A 19,280-nucleotide genomic window follows, 5' to 3' on the forward strand; every position below is an offset into this window, starting at 1 on the left:
GTAGGGTGATAGCACCAGTATTCAGTATGGGAGTGCAGGAATGCTGATTGTTTCAGGGCCCTGTGTTTTTTCTGGGTGAGGGTAGGAATATTATTAGAGTACATGATAATTCCAAAACCTCTGTTGCGACGAATACATTTTGTTCAATAGTGATGCGTTTTACGTTCTCAAGTATACGTGATCTTAGAGTAGATTGGTTGTAGTCAGCCGCTTGTGATTGCATTCCAGCATAATCCAACTAGTGGAAGCCAGGATTTTTAAAATTGAACCATGCTGAATGGGACTGAATTACAGACAGTACTCTGTAATTCAACAACATGGGTGACCCGGAAAAGAAACAAAATGGCATAATATATAATGGGGTGGGGGGGGGGGGAAAGTTACTTACACAACTTGGGGTGCAAAGAACTTCTTCCTCTTGGGCTCTGGGATTCCATACTTCTCTCTCCTTTCTGCTGCCCTGTCTCTGTATTTCATCTGTGGAAAAGATTCAGTGACAGTTTGGGTTCCGCCAGGACCACTCGGCTCCAGACCTCATTACAGCCTTGGTCCAAACGTGGACAAAAGAGCTGAATTCCAGAGGTGAGGTGAGAGTGACTGCCCTTAACATCAAGGCAGCATTTGACCGAGTGTGGCACCAAGGAGCCCTAGTAAAAATGAAGTCAGTGGGAATTAGGGGGAAAACTCTCCAGTGGCTGGAGTCATACCTGGCACAAAGGAAGATGGTAGTGGTTGTTGGAGGCCAATCATCTCAGCCCCAGGACATGGCTGCAGGAGTTCCTCAGGGCAGTGTCCTAGGCCCAACCATCTTCAGCTGCTTCATCAATGACCTTCTCTCCATCTTAAGGTCAGAAATGGGGATTTTCGCTGATGATTGCAGTGTTCAGTTCCATTCGCAACCCCTCAGATAATGAAGCTGTCCGTACCCACTTGCAGCAAGACCTGGACAACATCCAGATTTGGGCTGATAAATGGCAAGTAACATTCGCGCCAGACAAGTGCCAGGCAATGACCATCTTCAACGAGAGAGTCTAACCACCTCCCCATGACATTCAACGGCATTACCATCGCCGAAACCCCCACCATCAACATCCTGGGGGTCACCGTTGACCAGAAACTTAACTGGACCAGCCATATAAATACCGTGGCTACAAGAGCAGGTCAGAGGCTGGGTATTCTGCGTCGAGTGACTCGCCTCCTGACTACCCCAAAGCCTTTCCACCATCTACAAGGCACAAGTCAGGAGTGTGATGGAATACTCTCCACTTGCCTGGATGAGTGCAGCTCCAACAACACTCAAGAAGCTCGACACCATCCAGGACAAAGCAGCCCGCTTGATTGGCACCCTGTCCACCACCCTAAACGTTCACTCCCTTCACCACCGGCGCAGTGTGTACCATCCACAGGATGCACTGCAGCAACCCGCCAAGGCTTCTTCGACATCACCTCCCAAACCCATGGCCTGTATCGCCTAGAAGGACAAGAGCAGCAGGCACATGGGAACAACACCACCTGCACGTTCCCCTCCAAGACGTACACCATCCTGACTTGGAAATATATCACCGTTCCTTCATCGTCGCTGGGTCAAAATCCTGGAACTCCCTACCTAACAGCACTGTGGGAGAACCTTCATCACACGGACTGCAGCGGTTCAAGAAGGCGGCTCACCACCACCTTCTCGAGGGCAATTATGGATGGGCAATAAATGCTGGCCTCGCCAGCGACGCACACATCCCATGAACAAATAAAAAAAACATTAAATTACTTTCAATGGAAAACTATAGGCTTGTGCTCTTCTGAGTGGTTCAGAATATGGATACTTAGAGGAAAGAGTTGACTTGGCTCCTTTAATGCCCACTTTGAAGTCAGTTGGGGTGTTTTATTTCATTGGAGGATATTTTTTGCCCCTTTACCTGGTATGGTAGGGTTATTAGTGGCGTTCGCTCTGAATGATACAATTGCAAGTAATTTGCGTGATTGAATGTTGATTATTGCAATATCATTGTATACACTATAAAAGAACATAACAGAAGAAGATGTGAAACTGCAGAAAGTTATTTGAGCACTTCTGCCTGTGAATTACCATTTTAATAAAACTGACGGCGCGGACACGATGGGCCGAAGGGCCTCTATCCGTGCTGTATAACTCTGACTCTATGACTACATTTACAAGGATCTTGTGCAGTATTTTTCTCTCCTGTGCTTGTGTAGTGCATGAATGAACTTTTGCTTATACATTTAATTCAGAGAAAAGCAAGCCCACAGCAAGGTCTTGTGGCAGCTTACAGCGGAGAAAGTGATACTGAAGAAGAACAGGATAAGACCGAGGATGGAGAGGAGAAACTGACAGATTGGAAGAAAATGGCCTGCCTTTTGTGTAGAAGACAGTTTCCCAGTAAAGAGACACTCATCAGACACCAGCAACTCTCTGAACTGCACAAGGTATATAGATCTTGCAAAGAAAAATTTTGTGGGTGAGTTAGATATTTCAAAAGAATGCTCCAAAAATATGCAATTGTAATTGCTTATATTTATTTACACTTTCTCTCCCCAACCAAAAAAAGCAAAATCTAGAGATTCACAGAAGAGCAAAAATGACTGATACAGAACTTGAAGCTTTAGAGAAGAATGAAAGAGAGGTATGATCACCTGTTCTCACAATAATGAAAAGCACAAGCCTGTAGTTTTCCATTGACAATAATTTAATGTCTCTGAATCTTTTCCACAGATGAAATACAGAGACAGGGCAGCAGAAAGGAGAGAGAAGTATGGAATCCCAGAGCCTCCAGAGCCCAAGAGGAAGAAGTTCTTTGCACCCCAAGTTGTGTAAGTAACTTTTTTTCCTGTTATATATTATGCCGTTTTGTTTATTTTCCGGGTCACCCATGTTGTATATATCATTCCTCAGCTCCAGAGCAAGATGCTGGTGCCTTGTATCAGCACTTGGCCAAATACTGCCTTTCTGAAAACCACTGGGTGAAGAGGAGGTCTGCTAGAGGCTTTAGTTGAACTTCTTCCCCCCCCCCCCCCACCCCCACATAGCCCTCCATGTATGTCAGGAGATACCACTCCCCGCCTTCAATCTTGTTGAAGGGTTGGGTAATTTACTACTTCCTCCATCTCCTGTGCAGTTAGGAGAAACAAAACACCACCTCAGGGTTGACAGGATGATTTCTTTCTCCTCTCTTTATTGACAGAATAAAGGTTTTGACATAATTTCAATTACAGTCTCGAGGTCTCCACTGTTCCATCAGAGATGGGGAACTTGATGCTATGGGAATTGAGCCTGCATCCTCACCACTGTGGCACCAGGCGTTGGTGCACCAACATGCAGTGCAATTGCACTGCTGCCTTTTTCTGTCATTTTATTCTTCCTTCACCGTGAGACATCATCTCTGCTTCCCACATATGACTGATCTTAGCAACTTGCTGTTTGCTGAACTGTCCTCATGCCAAATTTTAACAAGCAGTATTGACACTTGAATAGCTTTCTCCATGTAAGTAGGAGTGCTAGAAGAGTTGAACAAAGTTGTCTTGTCTCATAAGTGTCTCCATCTTTTTGCAGTGATTTTGAGCAGCCAACTAAAGATGGCATTGGTAGTGATAATATTGGAAGCCGAATGTTACAAGCCATGGGGTGGAAAGAAGGTTCAGGACTTGGTCGAAACCAACAAGGCATTACTGCTCCAATTGAGGTATGTTATTTAACTGTTACTGAATACTCCCAAGTGGGAGTTTGAACTTAACAGAACGTACTACTAGGGCATAGGGGCCACTTGAGTCCTGCTGTCTTTATTTGTCACAAATCATTTTTGTACTGCAGTTTGGTCTGCAGCGTCCAAATCATTCAAAGTGGCAGTTGAAGTGGCACAGCACCTTGCATGCACTTCTTGTCAGCGAACATATTGCGAAACTGGTAGGACACAAGTTTGCAGGTATTCTTCACATGGCTAGTTGCCAATCTCGAACATGAATGGGGGAAGAAGAGGAGAAAGGATGTGAGCCATTGTGAGTTTGCCATTTCTCACAGGGAGGAACTGAAAATTGGCACAACTTGCCTGTGGTTGCTTATCCATGCTTCCTAGTAGGCTTGCTGTGTAGGCGAAGGTCTGTAGATCAGCTGCTCTCCCAATGGGGACTGGTTGATGGCAGGGGGAGCCCATAAGTGACAGAAGAATAATTAAAAAGTTAAATACGTAGCTGTGTTGTGGTTAATTCAAGAGAATCTTATTAATTTTTCAGGTACCTGCATTGAATGTAAATTTGTGTTCATCTTGAGCTGCACAGTACTAAAGAGTGACTTTGATCCCTTTTTAACAGGCTCAGTTGAGAATGAAAGGAGCTGGACTTGGAACACATGGAAGCTCTTATGGTGTCAACACTGCAGATACCTACAAAGATGCTGTTCGAAAAGCCATGTTTGCCAGATTCTCGGAAATGGAATAATATTTCTTTGCGTTGTAAATATTGTAAATAATGTTACTATGATTGTTTTGTTGTGCCAAGAAAGAATGTTTGTGCGTCAACTTTTTTTTTCACTTTTCCTGCTTTGGTTAAATTTGTACGTTTAACAAAAACAACTACATTTTACTCTTTTAAATTATGACCTTGTAAAACTGGAGGTTATGGAATGCTGGTAGGCATGTGATACAAGCGGAAGATTTGTTACGTGTGGATTTTGCTACAAAACCAGCAACGTGTACATTCTGTATTATAGTCAACACCCTTTGTACAGATTCTGGGGTAGGAGTTGCAAACCTGATTATTTTGAACCATTGTTCCTCTTTCTCCTCCTTCCCTTCCCTTCTCTTCTCCCATTCCCTAAATAAACAAACTGCTCGGTGCTAGTAAACTTGTGGATTATTTGAAGCTTGTGAACATGAGAGCAACAGAAAAGTCTTAAAATTACTGGAGATTGATTTCTCGGCTCAAAAGTCATTTAATTGACTTGAGTAACTTGATAAAAGGATGGTCAAAGGAGTAAGGAGGGACTTGGAAAAAGTTTTTTTTAAAGAAAAGTTACAAATGTAAAATGTAACAGTAAAAAGTTCTTTCAGTACTGTAACAAAGGGCATTCAGAGGAAAACTGAACACTAAAAGATGTAAACTGGGTTGAAAATGAAGATGAGCATAAGATAATATGCTTAAATGGTTACTTCCTCCTAAGTATTCGGGAAGACATGAGCAACTAGCTTTCCCTAAAAAGCAATAATCCAAGTAAAATTAACAACTATATAAAGGAGATTAAAGTCGTAGGCTAAAAGGGTTCAAAACAAATCGCCAGAGATAGTTTGATTTTCCCATAGTGCTGAGACACAAGGGAGAAGGTTATGAGGGAGTTGATGATCAGATGGTCCCAGATTGGAAACAGGCTAGCTTGGTACTCTTTTTCAAAAAGGTGTTCTTAATTTACACCAGCAGTTTGAATTCAGAAACTTGATGCAAATCGGTCAAGTTTGTAGATGATGCCAAACTAGCAGTGGCAGTTGATTTTGAGGAGACAACCCAGGGACTACAGAATGTATTGGAGAAAATCTTAATGGATGGAACAGTGGCAGATGAAAATTAGTTTGTCAAGTGCAAAGTACTGCACATTTTTTTAAAATTGTAGCTAAGAATGAAGTTGAAAGATCGGCGTCATGGTAGACTTGGCTCTGAACTAATCTGACTGCTGCAAAGCAGCAATCAAGCTAATAGAATGCTAGTCTACATAGCTGAAATAGTAGAGTACAATTCAGCGACAGTCATGCTCAAATTGTAGTGCTGGTCAGACCAACTTGAGTACTGTTTGTTCTGGTTACTGAGACAAATGGGAAACGTTCAAGCCCTGGCATTAGTTCAAAGAATCATATGATCCCTAGGATGAGGACTGAGGTAGGAGGCAAGACTGGAGAAACTTGAGATTTTCAGCCCTCAAAGAAAGGTAACTGTATAAAGATATAAAAAGTAAATAGTGCTGAAAAGGTAGATCTGGAAAATTACTAAACTGGTTAGGATAAGGGTGCAGGTTTAAGCGAGTCTAAAAGACAAATTTACAGCTGATATCTGGAAGTGTTCACAGTGATTGACATGTAGAATGCACTTCATGATAGAGAAATGGAGGCAAAAGTGCTGGAATGATTTAAGAAGCAATTGAATGCTGTAATGAGAGGGGGAACTTAGATTTTTCAGGATGGATGAGTTAAGATGGAAAAAATGGCTTTGCCTCGTATGTATTTATTTTGTGATCATCAGAATTCCCTCCGATGTAATATCTTTCAGATGAGACGTTAAACTGAGGCTCTGTCTGCCTCCTGGGTTGGATGTAAAAGATCCCATGGCACTATTTTGAAGAAGAGCGGGGGCGTTCTCCCTGATGTCTTGGCCAATATTTATCACTCAACCAACACCTAAAAATCAATCACTTGGTTATTATCACATTGTTGTTTGTGGGACCTTGCTGTGTGCAAATTGGCTGCTGCATTTCCTACATTACAACAGTGACTGCACTTCAAAAGTACTTAATTGGCTGTAAAGCACTTTGGGATGTCCTGAGGTCGTGAAAGGCGCTATATAAATGCATGTTTTTTTTCTTACTGCCTTTTTAAAGATGCTTTTATCTCTGGACTAGGTTTGTGCACCTGCCAGTGGTTGTTTATAAGCCGGGGTCAGGAAGCAGGTAATCTGGCTGCCCTCTGCCAGGAAAATGCATGTTGGAGGAAGACCTAAAAATAGCAATCACTTTAATAATAAAAAAAAACCTTTATTGATCAAAATGAACAACTATGGAATGGATTGTAGAGGAGATTTGAGAGGGAAAGAAAATTGGGCTAAGGTGCAAAGTGTATAATTAATGGGGAAAAGGATAGGATTAGAAGAAAAATTAATGCTGGGTAACATTGAGCTTAATGTTGAATGCATTTAAAACCTTTCCGAAGTCACCGATTCAATTAGTTATTCAAGTTGCTCATTAGTGCCACGCATTTTGTATCTCATGAAATTTTTACAGTTATATGAGTTAATACCGCTATTCGCCTCTAGTCTTGATCTCAGCTGTGCCATGAAGTGGAACTGATGAGAAGAGACTGGATACTACCTCTGAGCAAGTGAAATTCGAGTGCTCATCCCTTCTACCCCTCACCCCCTAGTCCAACAAGATGAAGAAGAATTCTGGCTCTTTACCTCACATTGCAGTGCTTTCTGAGGGAAGCTGTGACCATAACTATACAGACGCAAGGGCTTCTGGAAGACAGCTGGCTGTGTCAACAACATGGCAAGTTTAGCTAATGAATTCTGCTCATTTTAAAGTCTGGAGTGGCCTCATGCTGTGTAACTACAGGTAAGCAGTTAATTTGTAGTAGGAAATGTCTCTTGCTAAAAAAAAATTGCAGTTTGATGCATTGGCCTCATGCAGTGAACATTTGACATCACTTGCAAAATATTCTACAGTTGGAAAAATACCTAACAGTTAATACAGCATAGATATTATAATATATTGCCCTGCGATGGTTTTCTAGCCACATTGAGGATGTGGCACTGCATGGCAGCAGCTTGTAACTCTGCGTATCAATGGATGTCAGCTGCCGCCTTCACAAGAAACTACCCACTGCGCAGTAAGTATTCAATTTAAATTCAGTGTTGGGTTGATTTCAAGGGTTTGAGGACTTTGGTTTGATAAGAGTTTCCAGTTATTTTCACAAGGATCTGACTGCAGCTGCAGTGCCATCTGCTATTATAGGAAACCATAGTTACAGTGCTATCCTCTTCTCAACCTGCCTGTGACATGAAGGAACAATTTCTGTATACCAGCGTCAAAAGAAAGAGCAGAGGAAAATGGCATTTTGAGCTGATAAGAACTGGCCAAAATTCTTCAGGTTACGCAAACAGGCCTTCCTCTCAGCACACTGCTACTGGAGTCTCTTTTCAGTTATCCACTCACATTTTTTCCCTCATTACGTTCTTCTTGTTCCAAGCACTTTGGGAAGTCCTGAGACCGTGAAAGGTGCTATGCAAGTCTTTTTGAGGGAGGTAAGGAGTTCCACATATTTTGAAATAGTGTGAAAGAATGAGTTAGGTTAGGGGGCAGAACATTAAGTGCATTTTAGTGCAGTGAGGATGTAATATAACTGATACGGAAAGCATGCTTAAGAATGAGTTTCTGCAGCAGTATTGGTATCATTAACAAGTTTAGTAAATACTCTTTTATTTCCAAGATATCATAGAATCATAGATTTCTGCAGCACAGAAGGAGGCCATTCGGCCCATGGTGCCTGCACCAGCTCTCTGAAAGGACTATCCCCTGTCCCATTCGCCTGCTCTTTCCCCATACTCTTTTTAAAAAAATGATATTTTTCACATGTTTATCCACTTCACCTTAAAAACTATTATGGATTCAGCTGTTGCTGGTAGTGCATTCCACGTCCTAACTACCTTCTACCTAAAAAGAAAGTGCCTATCCTCTCCCAGGATTCTTTTGGTGACGCCTTCTAGTTACTGACTCACCACTGGTGGAAATGGTTTTCCCTGATTTAACTTAGCAAATCCCCTCATAGTTCTGAACACCTCTATCTGGTCTCCCCTTAATCTTCCTGAAGACATTTAAGGGGAGAGCATCAATGTTGCATCAAGAACTTGACATTGAATCCCAACCAAGATTGATAGTCAAACCTGCTAACCCTCTAAACTTGGACTTGCACTTCACTTACCTGGGTTGTTATAAGATGTGTCTTGCAATGGCTTTGAGTAAAAATCAGCCATGAAACCTATCCTAACAAAACATATCTTTCATGGGCTTCTCTGATGGCTTATTGGCTTAATGCATTATTTGTTGTGGTAAGAAGCTACAAAAATCAGGAAGGATTCAGGTTTCGTTCCTGGCCTATGCTCCTTTATTACTGTTAGCCAGGGTAGCCGTGGGGGCACTACAATTGGTCTTGGGGTCTATTGGCAAGTAAGAGGAAAATAAAACAGCCACAGTCCTTGCTTCTGATCATCACCCAGTGACCTCCACTGGAAAAGTGTGCACGGTGAACATCGGGTGAAGATAGGGCGGGTGGGTCAGCTGTGATGCTCCGTGTGCTCAAATAACTTGCACACACTCAAGAATAGCCATTTGGATGAGATACTGAAAAGTGGGCAATGTCTGTGGAGTTAATATTCTAGCACGAGTCACCACTTTTAGAAGAAGGGAATAAAGGAGAGAAATTTTTTTTAAAACACACAGCTCATTGCTATTAATGCCATTGACGCAGTAGAATTAAACTATCCATCCCACCCTCCTCCCTGAAGGAGGACAATATTGAGTTGAAAATGGGGCTACATAAAGAAGGAAATTACGACTTAAATGCGGTTGAAATAAACACAAAATTCCTTGTCTCCATAATCTGGCAGAATGATATCTTGACAATTTAATAAACTCTGCTCTGAATATTCAGTTCATACATTTCAGTATCCTGTCAAAAATTCTATTATCAAAATAGATTTTGATTAATTGGCACAGCCTTTAGGTATTCATGTGCTTTTTGAGGAATGGTGTCACTGTTATTGCTTGTCTGCGATTCCATATGTAGGTTCAAAGTGCTAATAGATGAAGGTTTGATTATTGCCTCTGGTCCTTATTAGTATTCATGAAGTGGGTCTGACTGTTGCTGATGGGTTGAAGATGACAGTGATAATTAGATTAATCCTTTCATTGCAGTTTATACAACAAAAATCTGTACATCTGGGTTCTATTTATAGGATTGACTGTTGAAGAATGGGGAATAAGAAGTGTGAATGAAAAATAGTGTACCGGGTTATTGAATAGTGCAGAGGTTTGGCACTGAGGGCAAAGCATGAACTTTTAGGAGTATCTGAAGCCCTGTGCGAATAATGAGACAACATTGAGCTGTTACGAAATAATGGATTTTGTCCCAAGGTGAGGAATGCCAGTGCTAGGGAATGGAACACTTTCCTACCCCTGGTGTCGACATTAAACCTACCTTGTTGAGGAACAGCACGGCACAGATTAAGTTGTCCAGCCATTGATTATGGATAATTGGAAAATCAATCCTGCAGGGTTGAGCACCCCCTACATGGTGTTACTGAGCCCCAAAATCAGAAAACCCTCCCTTATTCATTCAGTGTGACTTCTATTTTCACACCAGCTTATCTTTGTGCCTTCTAAGTGGTGAGCAAGTTGATGCCAATCAGGAACAGGGACTGATGTGGGAGGAAAGCATCTCTGCCAGGTGTAAGGGTCCTAAGTGAATTGAATTTTGGACAGTGCTTAACCTAAAGAGCATGAATCCACAGTGCAAGATTGCCCATAATTATTGCCACCTTTTATTGCCTACTTTTACTGTTCCTGTGGGTCACTCTCCACCTTTTTACTTTTGCAGTCAGTGGAGGCAAGTGGTGCTGGGTGTTATTGTGGATGCAAAAACCCAGTTGTTGAATCAGTGGAAAGGAAGGAATGTTTATTTTCATGAAATCAGTTTCTATAATCCATACGGTACATCCATAGACCCCCTGTTTCAGGGTTCCCTAAGCATGGAGACGTTGATACTATTAGAGTGCAGCCAACAGAGAGAGCGACTCTGTACTCCATCTATACAGAAGCGCCTTATGTCACATCTGGCATCAGGGTGGAAGGAATGAAAATATCTTAATGGTGGGGTAGGGAGTGCTCTTCCGTGTTTGCAGTTAAGGAACACTGGGGGAAGATTTACCGCTGTCTTTATACCCAAAGTTATGATTTTTCTACGAATAGCAAACGGAGGGACTCGTCCCCCATCGATGGGGGAGTGTAGAGGAAGTTTTATTTCTGCATCTATCACCTGCTGTTCCTGATGTAGGAGTGCGCTGTAACGACACTGTGTGTGCCAGAAATGTTCTTCTGTCAGCAGTGAAACCACTTGACCTTGATAAGCACAGAATAAATTGATAAACTGTAATTTTTAAAAACAGGAGGCAGACAAACTAACTTCGGTGGATATGCAATCAGGAATAGGAGGATACAGTTTATTGCAAACATCAGGAAGACGGTTATATTAAAGGAGAACTCAGTCAGTTTAAAAGACCCGTTTGCCCTGGGTTGTGGAGAAATCCATCTTTAACAAGAGTGTAGTCGTAAACCATTACCCCCTTTTTGAGTCCCAAGTGGAGACACCAACCTTGTACTTGCCGTTTCCCATTCTGTGGATTAGCATTAATAAAAATTGGTGTTGCTCAAATGACATCCCAAATCTCTCTCCACTATAACAATACTGAAATAAATTTGCACAAAATGAGTTTGTGAAAGGTGCTATATAAATGCAAGTTCTTTCTTTTTCTGTCTCCTTTATGTTAATGATCCTATCCCCGTAATTTAAGATGGGATCGACACTGGGACAAGGTGGGAGGGTGGAATCTTGCCCTGCTGCTCTCCTGGCAGCACAGTGACCGGCCAGGAATCTTGGGCCCACCATATTTTTACCATCTTAATTTACTCTTTGGGAGAACTAAGTGTTTTGGGTGATATCTTTATCACCTGCGATCTTTAGTGACTTTTAAAATTTAGTTTGCACTTTAAGCATCTTTAGTTCCACACAGCTGTTTTTTATTGATGATTTTTATGCAACTGGACTCAGTTCTGTCTCCTGAGCCTGTAGGGTGATGCCTGGAGGTAAGTGTGCTTGTGCTTTTTGTAATTTAACTATAATTTTTATTTTGGATTGGCGGTGCTGGGCTTTGGGGTCATTTTTTTTGTGAGATAGAACAGAGGATATGCATTAATTTTTTTACTTTGTGTTTTTATTAATAGTACAATTACAATATTAATGAAAGGCACCCTATACAATATGAACATTCAGACAGAAACCTTGCATGATTGGTTTCTGTCAATGTTGGGGCGAAGGGATGGGGATGCACAAGAGGCCAGAGGCAGTGAACGGAGATTATGGCGGAGGGAGGGAGAGATTGTAGGGTTGGGCAGTTTGCTTCCATCTCTAGTAACGTTCCTCTAAATAGGATAGGACTTGTTTTTCCGTTTCTGTAGGGTGCCAATCCTAGGGAAGAGGTAAAGCTTATGTTCCCTGTACACTGCCCCAGCTTTGTTATTTAGTTGCACCCCTCCGCCCCCTCCCATTGGTGTGAACTGTTTTATTTCCCGGACTGAAATCTGAGTGAAACTGCCTACGTACGAACATATGAATTAAAAGCTGTGTCATTTGATAAAATCATGGCTGATCTGATTGTGACCTCAACCCTAATTTCCTGTCTACCTACTATAACCTTTGACTCCCTTGTTAATCAGGAATCTATCTAACTCAGCCTTAAAAATATTCAATGACCCTGCCTCCAGCGCTCTCTGGGGAAGGGAATTCCACAGACTCACGACCCTCTGAGAGAAAAAAATTCTGCTCATCTCCGTCTTAAATGGGAGACCCCTTATTTTTAAACTGTGGCCCCTAGTTCTAGTCTCTCCCACAAGGTGAAACATCCTCTCAGCATCTACCCCTTCTAGTCCCCTCAGGATCTTATATGTTTCAATAAGATCACCTCTCATTCTTCTAAACTCCAATGTATACAGGCCCAACTTGTCCAACCTTTCCTCATAAGATAACCCCCTCATCTCAGGAATCAGTCGAGTGAACCTTCTCTGAACCACCTCCAAAGCAATTATGTCCTTTCTTAAATAAGGAGACCAAAATTGCACACAGTATTCTAGATGTGATCTCACCAATGCCCTGTACAACTGTAGCAAAACATCTCTACTTTTATATTCCATTCCCCTTGCAATAAATGACAACATTCCATTTGCCTTCCTAACACTTGCTGTACCTGTATACTAACTTTTTGTGATTCATGTACTAGGACACCAGATCCCTCTGTACCTCAGAGTTCTGCAATCTCTCTCCATTTAAATAATATACTGCTTTTCTATTCCTCCTGCCAAAGTGGACAAGTTCACATTTTCCCACATTATACTCCATCTGCCAAATTTTTGCCCACTTACTTAACCTATCTATATCCATTTGCAGACTCCTTATGACCTCTTCACAACTTACTTTCCTACCTACCTTTGTGTCATCAGCAAATTTAACCACCATACATTCGGTCCCTTCATCCAAGTCATTGATATAGATTATAAATAGTTGAGGCCCAAGCACTGATCCCTGTGGCACTCCACTCGTTACATCTTGCCAACCTGGAAATGACCCATTTATGTCTACTCTGTTTCCTGTTAGCTAACCAATCCTTTATCCATGCTAATATGTTACCCTACTTGTGTTGAATTTCAGTCAGTTTTGTGTTGTAGTTTCATGCTTACAAGGGACTAAATTGAGTTTTGCCCAGACTCGCGTCACTTAAATTTTTTGTAGCCAGCACTTTCATCCCATCTGCCTGGGTTAGATTCAAACTCAGGTCTCAAACGGTGATTGTGAATTTTCATCCCTGCTCGCCATGTGGTGTGTTATTAGTAGAATCTCCAATTCTCACCATAAAGCCATCAACCTCTAGATTCTCCGCACCTGGAACTTTTTATAATGTTTTTTTCTATCGATCTATCTATTGTTCAGCTGGTTAGATAAAGTTTTTATTGTAACTGTACATGAATGTTGTGATGTGACAACTGGGAATGGGGAAACAATATATCTCCTTTGGCCAGTTGGTTGACTCAAACCAGGTGATGGAGAGAGCTAACGCTAGAGTTGCATGTGCCCAAATTAGAAGCGAAAATCCATGGAGTGAACTTTTAGTGACTTGAGAAGTAAGGTTGAAGGAGGCGGTGGGGAGAGACCAGCAATTTAACAGTAGTTTGTTCTGCCTCTTCTAGATGATGGATATTTCAATTCCAACATTGTCTTCTTTCCTCCATTTCGTTCACCTTGGGTGTTCAAAGCAGCAAGTTATTAAATTGCTGTGGGTTTGGATGCAGTATCATGTTCCAGGCATCTGCTTATCCCTTTTCAACAGTACAAATCCATATTTAGGTCTGAATGAAACGCTTCCGACACAGCACTGACCTAAGTTTAGGTTCCAGTGGGTATCCGCTTACTGCTGTTCAGCTGATGAAAGACTATATCTGTGTCTGGCCTGAAGTAACAGTGTATATGGAAGCTGAGGCAGTTCAATTACAGGGTTGTAAAGTCCCAAAGCGGCCTCTCCGTTTTCAAACATCGTCCCAACAGCTTTTCTTGCTTAGTAAACATACAAGGCCCTGCATAAAATGGACTTGAGTCCAATGGGGTCTGATATTGCTGAATCTCAGGGTATGCACTGCACTACGAACCCCTCTAATGACCAGCAAAAGAAACTCCATGTCCATCAACTTGACTTGCAATGTGTCAGACAGGTAGACTTTTTTTGTTTGCCGGTATTGTCCATTTATTTAATATACGAACGAAAGGTGAGTCAGCTGCTTCTTTCCAAAGATCCTGAAATTCATACCCTAGCCTGCCCCTTTAATTTTTTTGTTACGTACAGGAGCACTGTTTTCTATTTGACGGTGCCTGAGGAGAGATGTCTAAAAATAGGCAGCTACGTTGATATTTTGGATGGGTATCCCTGGGGCTTATGCCCATGTTTTGGAGGGGAAAGAATTTTGTGTTTTATATTTGTCATCAAAGTTGAAGCCCATGGAATAAAGGGAGCAGTGGATAAGAAATTGGCTAAGTAATAGCAAACAGAGTAGTGGTGAATGGTTGTTTTTCAGACTGGAGGGAGGTGTACGATGGTGTCCCCCAGGGGTCGGTACTAGGAACATTTGCTTTTCTTGATATATATTAATGACTTGGACTTGGGTGTACATGGCACAATTTCAAAATTTGCAGATGACACAAAACTTGGAAGTGTAGTGAACAGTGAGGAGGATAGTGATAGACTTCAAGAGGATATAGACAGGCTGGTGGAGTGGGTGGACACGTGGCACAAAATTCAACGCAGAAAAGTGTGAAGTGATACATTTTGGTAGGAAGAACAAGGAGAGGCAATAGAAACTAAAGAATACAATTCTAAAGGGGTACAGGAACAGAGAGATCTGGGGGTATATGTGCACAAATCGTTGAAGGTGGCAGGGCAGGTTGAGAAAGCGGTTAAAAAAGCATACGGGATCCTGGGCTTTATAAATAGAGGCATAGAATATAAAAGCAAGGAGGTTATGATGAACCTTTATAAAACACTGGTTCGGCCACAACTGGAATATTGTGTCCAGTTCTGGGCATCGCACTTTCGGAAGGATGTGAAGGCCTTAGAGAGGGTGCAGAAGAGATTTACTAGAATGATTCCGGGGATGAAGGACTTCAGTTACGTGGATAGACTGGAGAAGTTGGGATTGTTCTCCTTAGAGCAGAGAAGGTTGAGAGGCGATTTGATAGAGGTATTCAAAATCATGAAGGGTCTGGACAGAGTAGATAGAGAGAAATTGTTCCCATTGGTGGAGGGGTCAAGAACCAAAGGAGGTAGATTTAAGGTGATTGGCAAAAGAACCAAAGGTGACATGAGAAAAAACTTTTTTACACAGCGAGTGGTTGTGATCTGGAATGCAGTGCTCGAGGGGGTGGTGGAGGCAGATTCAACCATGGCTTTCAAAAGGGAATTGGATAAGTACTTGAAGGGAAATACTTTGCAGGGATATGGGGATACGACAGGGGAGTGGGACTAGCTGGATTGATCTTGCAGAGAGCCGGCACGGACTTGATGGGCCAAATGGCCTTCTTCCATGCTGTAACCATTCTATGATATTGATAGTGGAGCAGGGGGACTTGTGGTAATGGGCTTAATCCCTATAACACTAGCTATACATCTAATCCCTCTGACTTTAGTGCAGTGTTCGTGTGTGTATTTTATATATTCTTCTTCCTGCTGACACTTGGTCCCCAATAGCCACAGCAATTGGAAGAACTGATTGGTTCAGTCCAAAGACCTTTTCTTTCAGGGGCTTATTCAGTGCTTCTGTGGCCTGATGTTTGAGCAGTGAATGTGATGTAATTTCTCACCCCTCCTGGTTGGTTGGTTTCTTTCTTTCTCTCCTTTCTCCCAACCTAGACTGGCAAAACTCAGCCTTTGGTAGAAGGCTGGGGTCAAAGCTGAGATTTACTATTGGGGTCTAGTTACTGAAAGACCAGCACTTGAATATTGGTATTACCAGCCTGTCTAACTCTCATGTTACCTGGTTGCATTCATTTATATAACATTGAAGATGTCATCTGAGTGAGCTAGATGGAGATTGTGGAGGTTTCATTCCATTACCTTGGGGATCAAGGAGACACTTTAAAGCCTACACTTGGTTGTCCGCTTACCTCAAGATTTACTGGATCAGGGAGAGTCTGAGACAACAATAACTTGCATTTCTACAGTGCATCTCATGGGGGGAAAAAAATGTCAGAATGTTTTACAGGATGGGGGGTGGGGGTTGTGCGAGTTGAACACCATGGAGTTTGGGCGCCAAAGCAAAGGGTTTTTAGGAGACTTTTGAAGGAAAACACAGAGTTGGCAGGTTTGAAATTTTGGACGAGAATTCCACAGGACAAGCACATAATGACTGAAAAATCAGCTTCTAACAATGGAGCAGAGGGAGAGAGGAATGAGCACCAGTTCAGTGTCAGAAGAGAAGTGTAAACTCTATATAGGGAAGAGTTGCTTTGATGGGTTGAATGGTCTTCTCATTCAATACTTGTGTCCTTATACACACGTCCAACTGCATTTTCATAGAATTGCATAGAAACTACAGAAACAGGCCGTTTGGCCAAACTGGTCTTGCCGGTGTTTATACTCCACATGAACCTCCTCGCACTTTAATTACCTCTTCCTGCCCCGCCCTTGTATTCCTCTATTCCCTTATCCCTCATGTATGCATCAAGCCTCCCCTTAAGTGCATCAACGCTATCTGCTTCAAACACTCCATGTTGCAGTTCATTCCACATTCTCACCACTCTCTTTTGTGTAAAGAAATTCCACTTAAATTCTTTATTTGATCTGTTCGTGCCTATCTTATATTTATGCCCCCTTGTTCTGGACTCGCCCACAAGTGGAAACAGTTTCTCCACATCCACCCTATCAACTCCTTCATAATTTTAAAGACCCCTATCATGTCTCCTCTTGGTCTCTTTTCCAGAGCAAAAGCCTGCTCAATCTTTCCCGATAGTTGCATCCTCTTAATTCTGGTATGCAACATCCTGGTAAATCTTTTCTGCACTTTCCCTGGCGTTCAATGTCCTTTCTGTAATATGGAGACCAGAACTGTACACAGTACCCCAGGTGTGGTGTAACTAATCTATAAAATTTAACATTACCCCTTGCTTTTGCATTCGATACTCTGGAAATGAACCCCAGTACTTTGCTTGGACTCATTACGGCCTTATCAACTTGTGTTGCAACTTTTAGCAATTTATGTATCTGTAATCCCAGATTATTTGCTCCTCTACTCCATTGAGTTTCTTACCTTCCAAGGGATAAGTAGCCTCCTTATTCCTCCTACCAAAATGAACCACTTCACACTGAGCTACATTGAATTTCATTTGCCATTTATAAGCCCACTCTGAAAGACTTTATGTTGTCTTGTATTTTGGTGCAGTCCTCTACATTATTAGTTATATCCCCCCAATTTGATATCATCTGCAAATTTTGACACCATACCTCAAACTTCTGAGTCCAAAATCGTTTATGTATATGGTGAACAGGCGCTGTCCCAGCAGGACACCACTTCCCACTTTTTTCAAGGGCTTGTATTTTTAACTTCACAAACAAAAATGATTCTCGGCGAGGCAACTGTAAATTAAAGATAACAGTTTCTGTTTGTGTGCTGTTGCAACAGACTGGCCGAGTTTTCAGAATATCTGTCTCCTCCATCCTCAGGACCACACATTGGTATCGAGGGATAAAGGCCGCTTAAATATTAAACACTTGATAGTATTTAAGCAGCCTTTAGAGCAATGCGTGGCACCGATACGTAGTCCTAAAGATCAGAGATATTCTGAAAGCTTGGTCAATCTTACGGAATTCCTTGGCGAGAGAAAACCTGCCTACATTTAAATAGTTTAAATTTGTCTGTATTTGAACTAAGTTACGTTACTTGTTTTTCCAAAGGGTCGCAATGACTTTCACAGGGAACTTGATGGAAAAGTTGTGTTTTTATTCTTTATTATAGATTCTTCCACCTACACTATATAACTATTGTCCGCTTTAGGCACATAGAGTTTTTTGGCCAAGAGAGAGTCATGTGGCCAAGTGCCAAGCCTCTGTTTATGTCCAGGCTGCCCATAGATGGCGCAAGATCCGTCCATCAGGCCGTTCGCTCTGCTAGTTCCAGAAGCTGTCTGCCATTATTGATCGTCTTTCAAGTCTGCCCATATACAATCCAACCATCTTACCTTTGGCTTGCCACATGGTCTTTTCCCAGCTGGGACCCCTTCCCTGTCCTTCTGATCTTCAGCCAAACGCGACGTGTACCCTACCGATTACAAACTTCTTGAAGTCACGTGCTCTGTTGTAATGCCAGCCAGGGCAGAGCTGATTGGAACTCCAATGCTCTACACCACCAGATAACTATCTTCGTGTGGCCACAAGAGCTGGAAAGCTTTGTGCTGATTCTCAACGGAAAAGTCACCTGATGGAATGATATCTCAATGAAATTTATAATCCAATCAGGAGTATTCATTGCTGGGGACCCTTCTTGTTAGAAGGTATGAGACATCGGGGATCGTTTTAACTTTGGGCGATGGTATAAAATCGGTGATATCCAATTGGCTGCCTGTTATACACCAGGCCTAATTTTCCTATTCAATGAAGTCAATGGAAGGGAAAACAGCACGAGGTGTGTAATGGGTGGTCCAATCAATTTGGTCGTTTTACACAATTCCCCCCCACCCCATAAAAAAAATACTGCCCTTTGTCCATATTTTTGGTGCACACTTGCTGCCCCTGTACTATTTTACTCACTGTAATAATTGTCTTGTCCACCAGGGAGCAGCAGTACACAGTTAATCACAGTTGAATCTTCTTTTGGGAGATTTTGCCAGTGAGCAGTTTCAGTAATCATTGCAGTAAAGTGGCCGTAATAAAAGCTCCTGTGTTGCTTCTAGGCTGGAATAAAGGACAAAGCTGTCAATATTTGATTAAAACGTGAGATGTTGAAACATCCTTTTGGATCAGACGTTGAATCGAGCAACGCACCCACCGACACTGCGTGTTCCTGCCAGGGGTTCAGATGGAAGTTGAAGATTCCATGGCATTATTTGAAGACTAGAAGTTTTGTTTTGCCAATATTACTCCCTCAAACAATGCCACCAAAAAACAGACTAACTTGTCAATCATCGCATTGCTGCCTGTGGGATCTTGCA

The 19,280-nt window shown here is 42.1% G+C and overlaps 1 protein-coding gene across 4 annotated transcripts in view; it reads left to right on the forward strand.

Moving 5' to 3' along the window:
- Positions 1-4,852, forward strand: part of LOC137334052 (RNA-binding protein 5-like) — a 48,170-nt gene extending 43,318 nt beyond the window's left edge. For all 4 annotated transcript variants that reach the window (XM_067998489.1, XM_067998491.1, XM_067998490.1 and 1 more), the window contains 5 exons: positions 2,248-2,442; positions 2,565-2,639; positions 2,729-2,826; positions 3,566-3,695; positions 4,321-4,852. In XM_067998489.1, the coding sequence (XP_067854590.1) occupies positions 2,248-2,442; positions 2,565-2,639; positions 2,729-2,826; positions 3,566-3,695; positions 4,321-4,446 (624 nt within the window). In that variant the 3' untranslated portion in view covers positions 4,447-4,852. The remainder of the gene's footprint in view (positions 1-2,247; positions 2,443-2,564; positions 2,640-2,728; positions 2,827-3,565; positions 3,696-4,320) is intronic.
- The last annotated feature ends 14,428 nt before the right edge of the window (positions 4,853-19,280 follow it).

This window comes from Heptranchias perlo, chromosome 17 (assembly GCF_035084215.1).
Source record: "Heptranchias perlo isolate sHepPer1 chromosome 17, sHepPer1.hap1, whole genome shotgun sequence".
Classification (NCBI taxonomy): Eukaryota; Metazoa; Chordata; class Chondrichthyes; order Hexanchiformes; family Hexanchidae; genus Heptranchias; species Heptranchias perlo.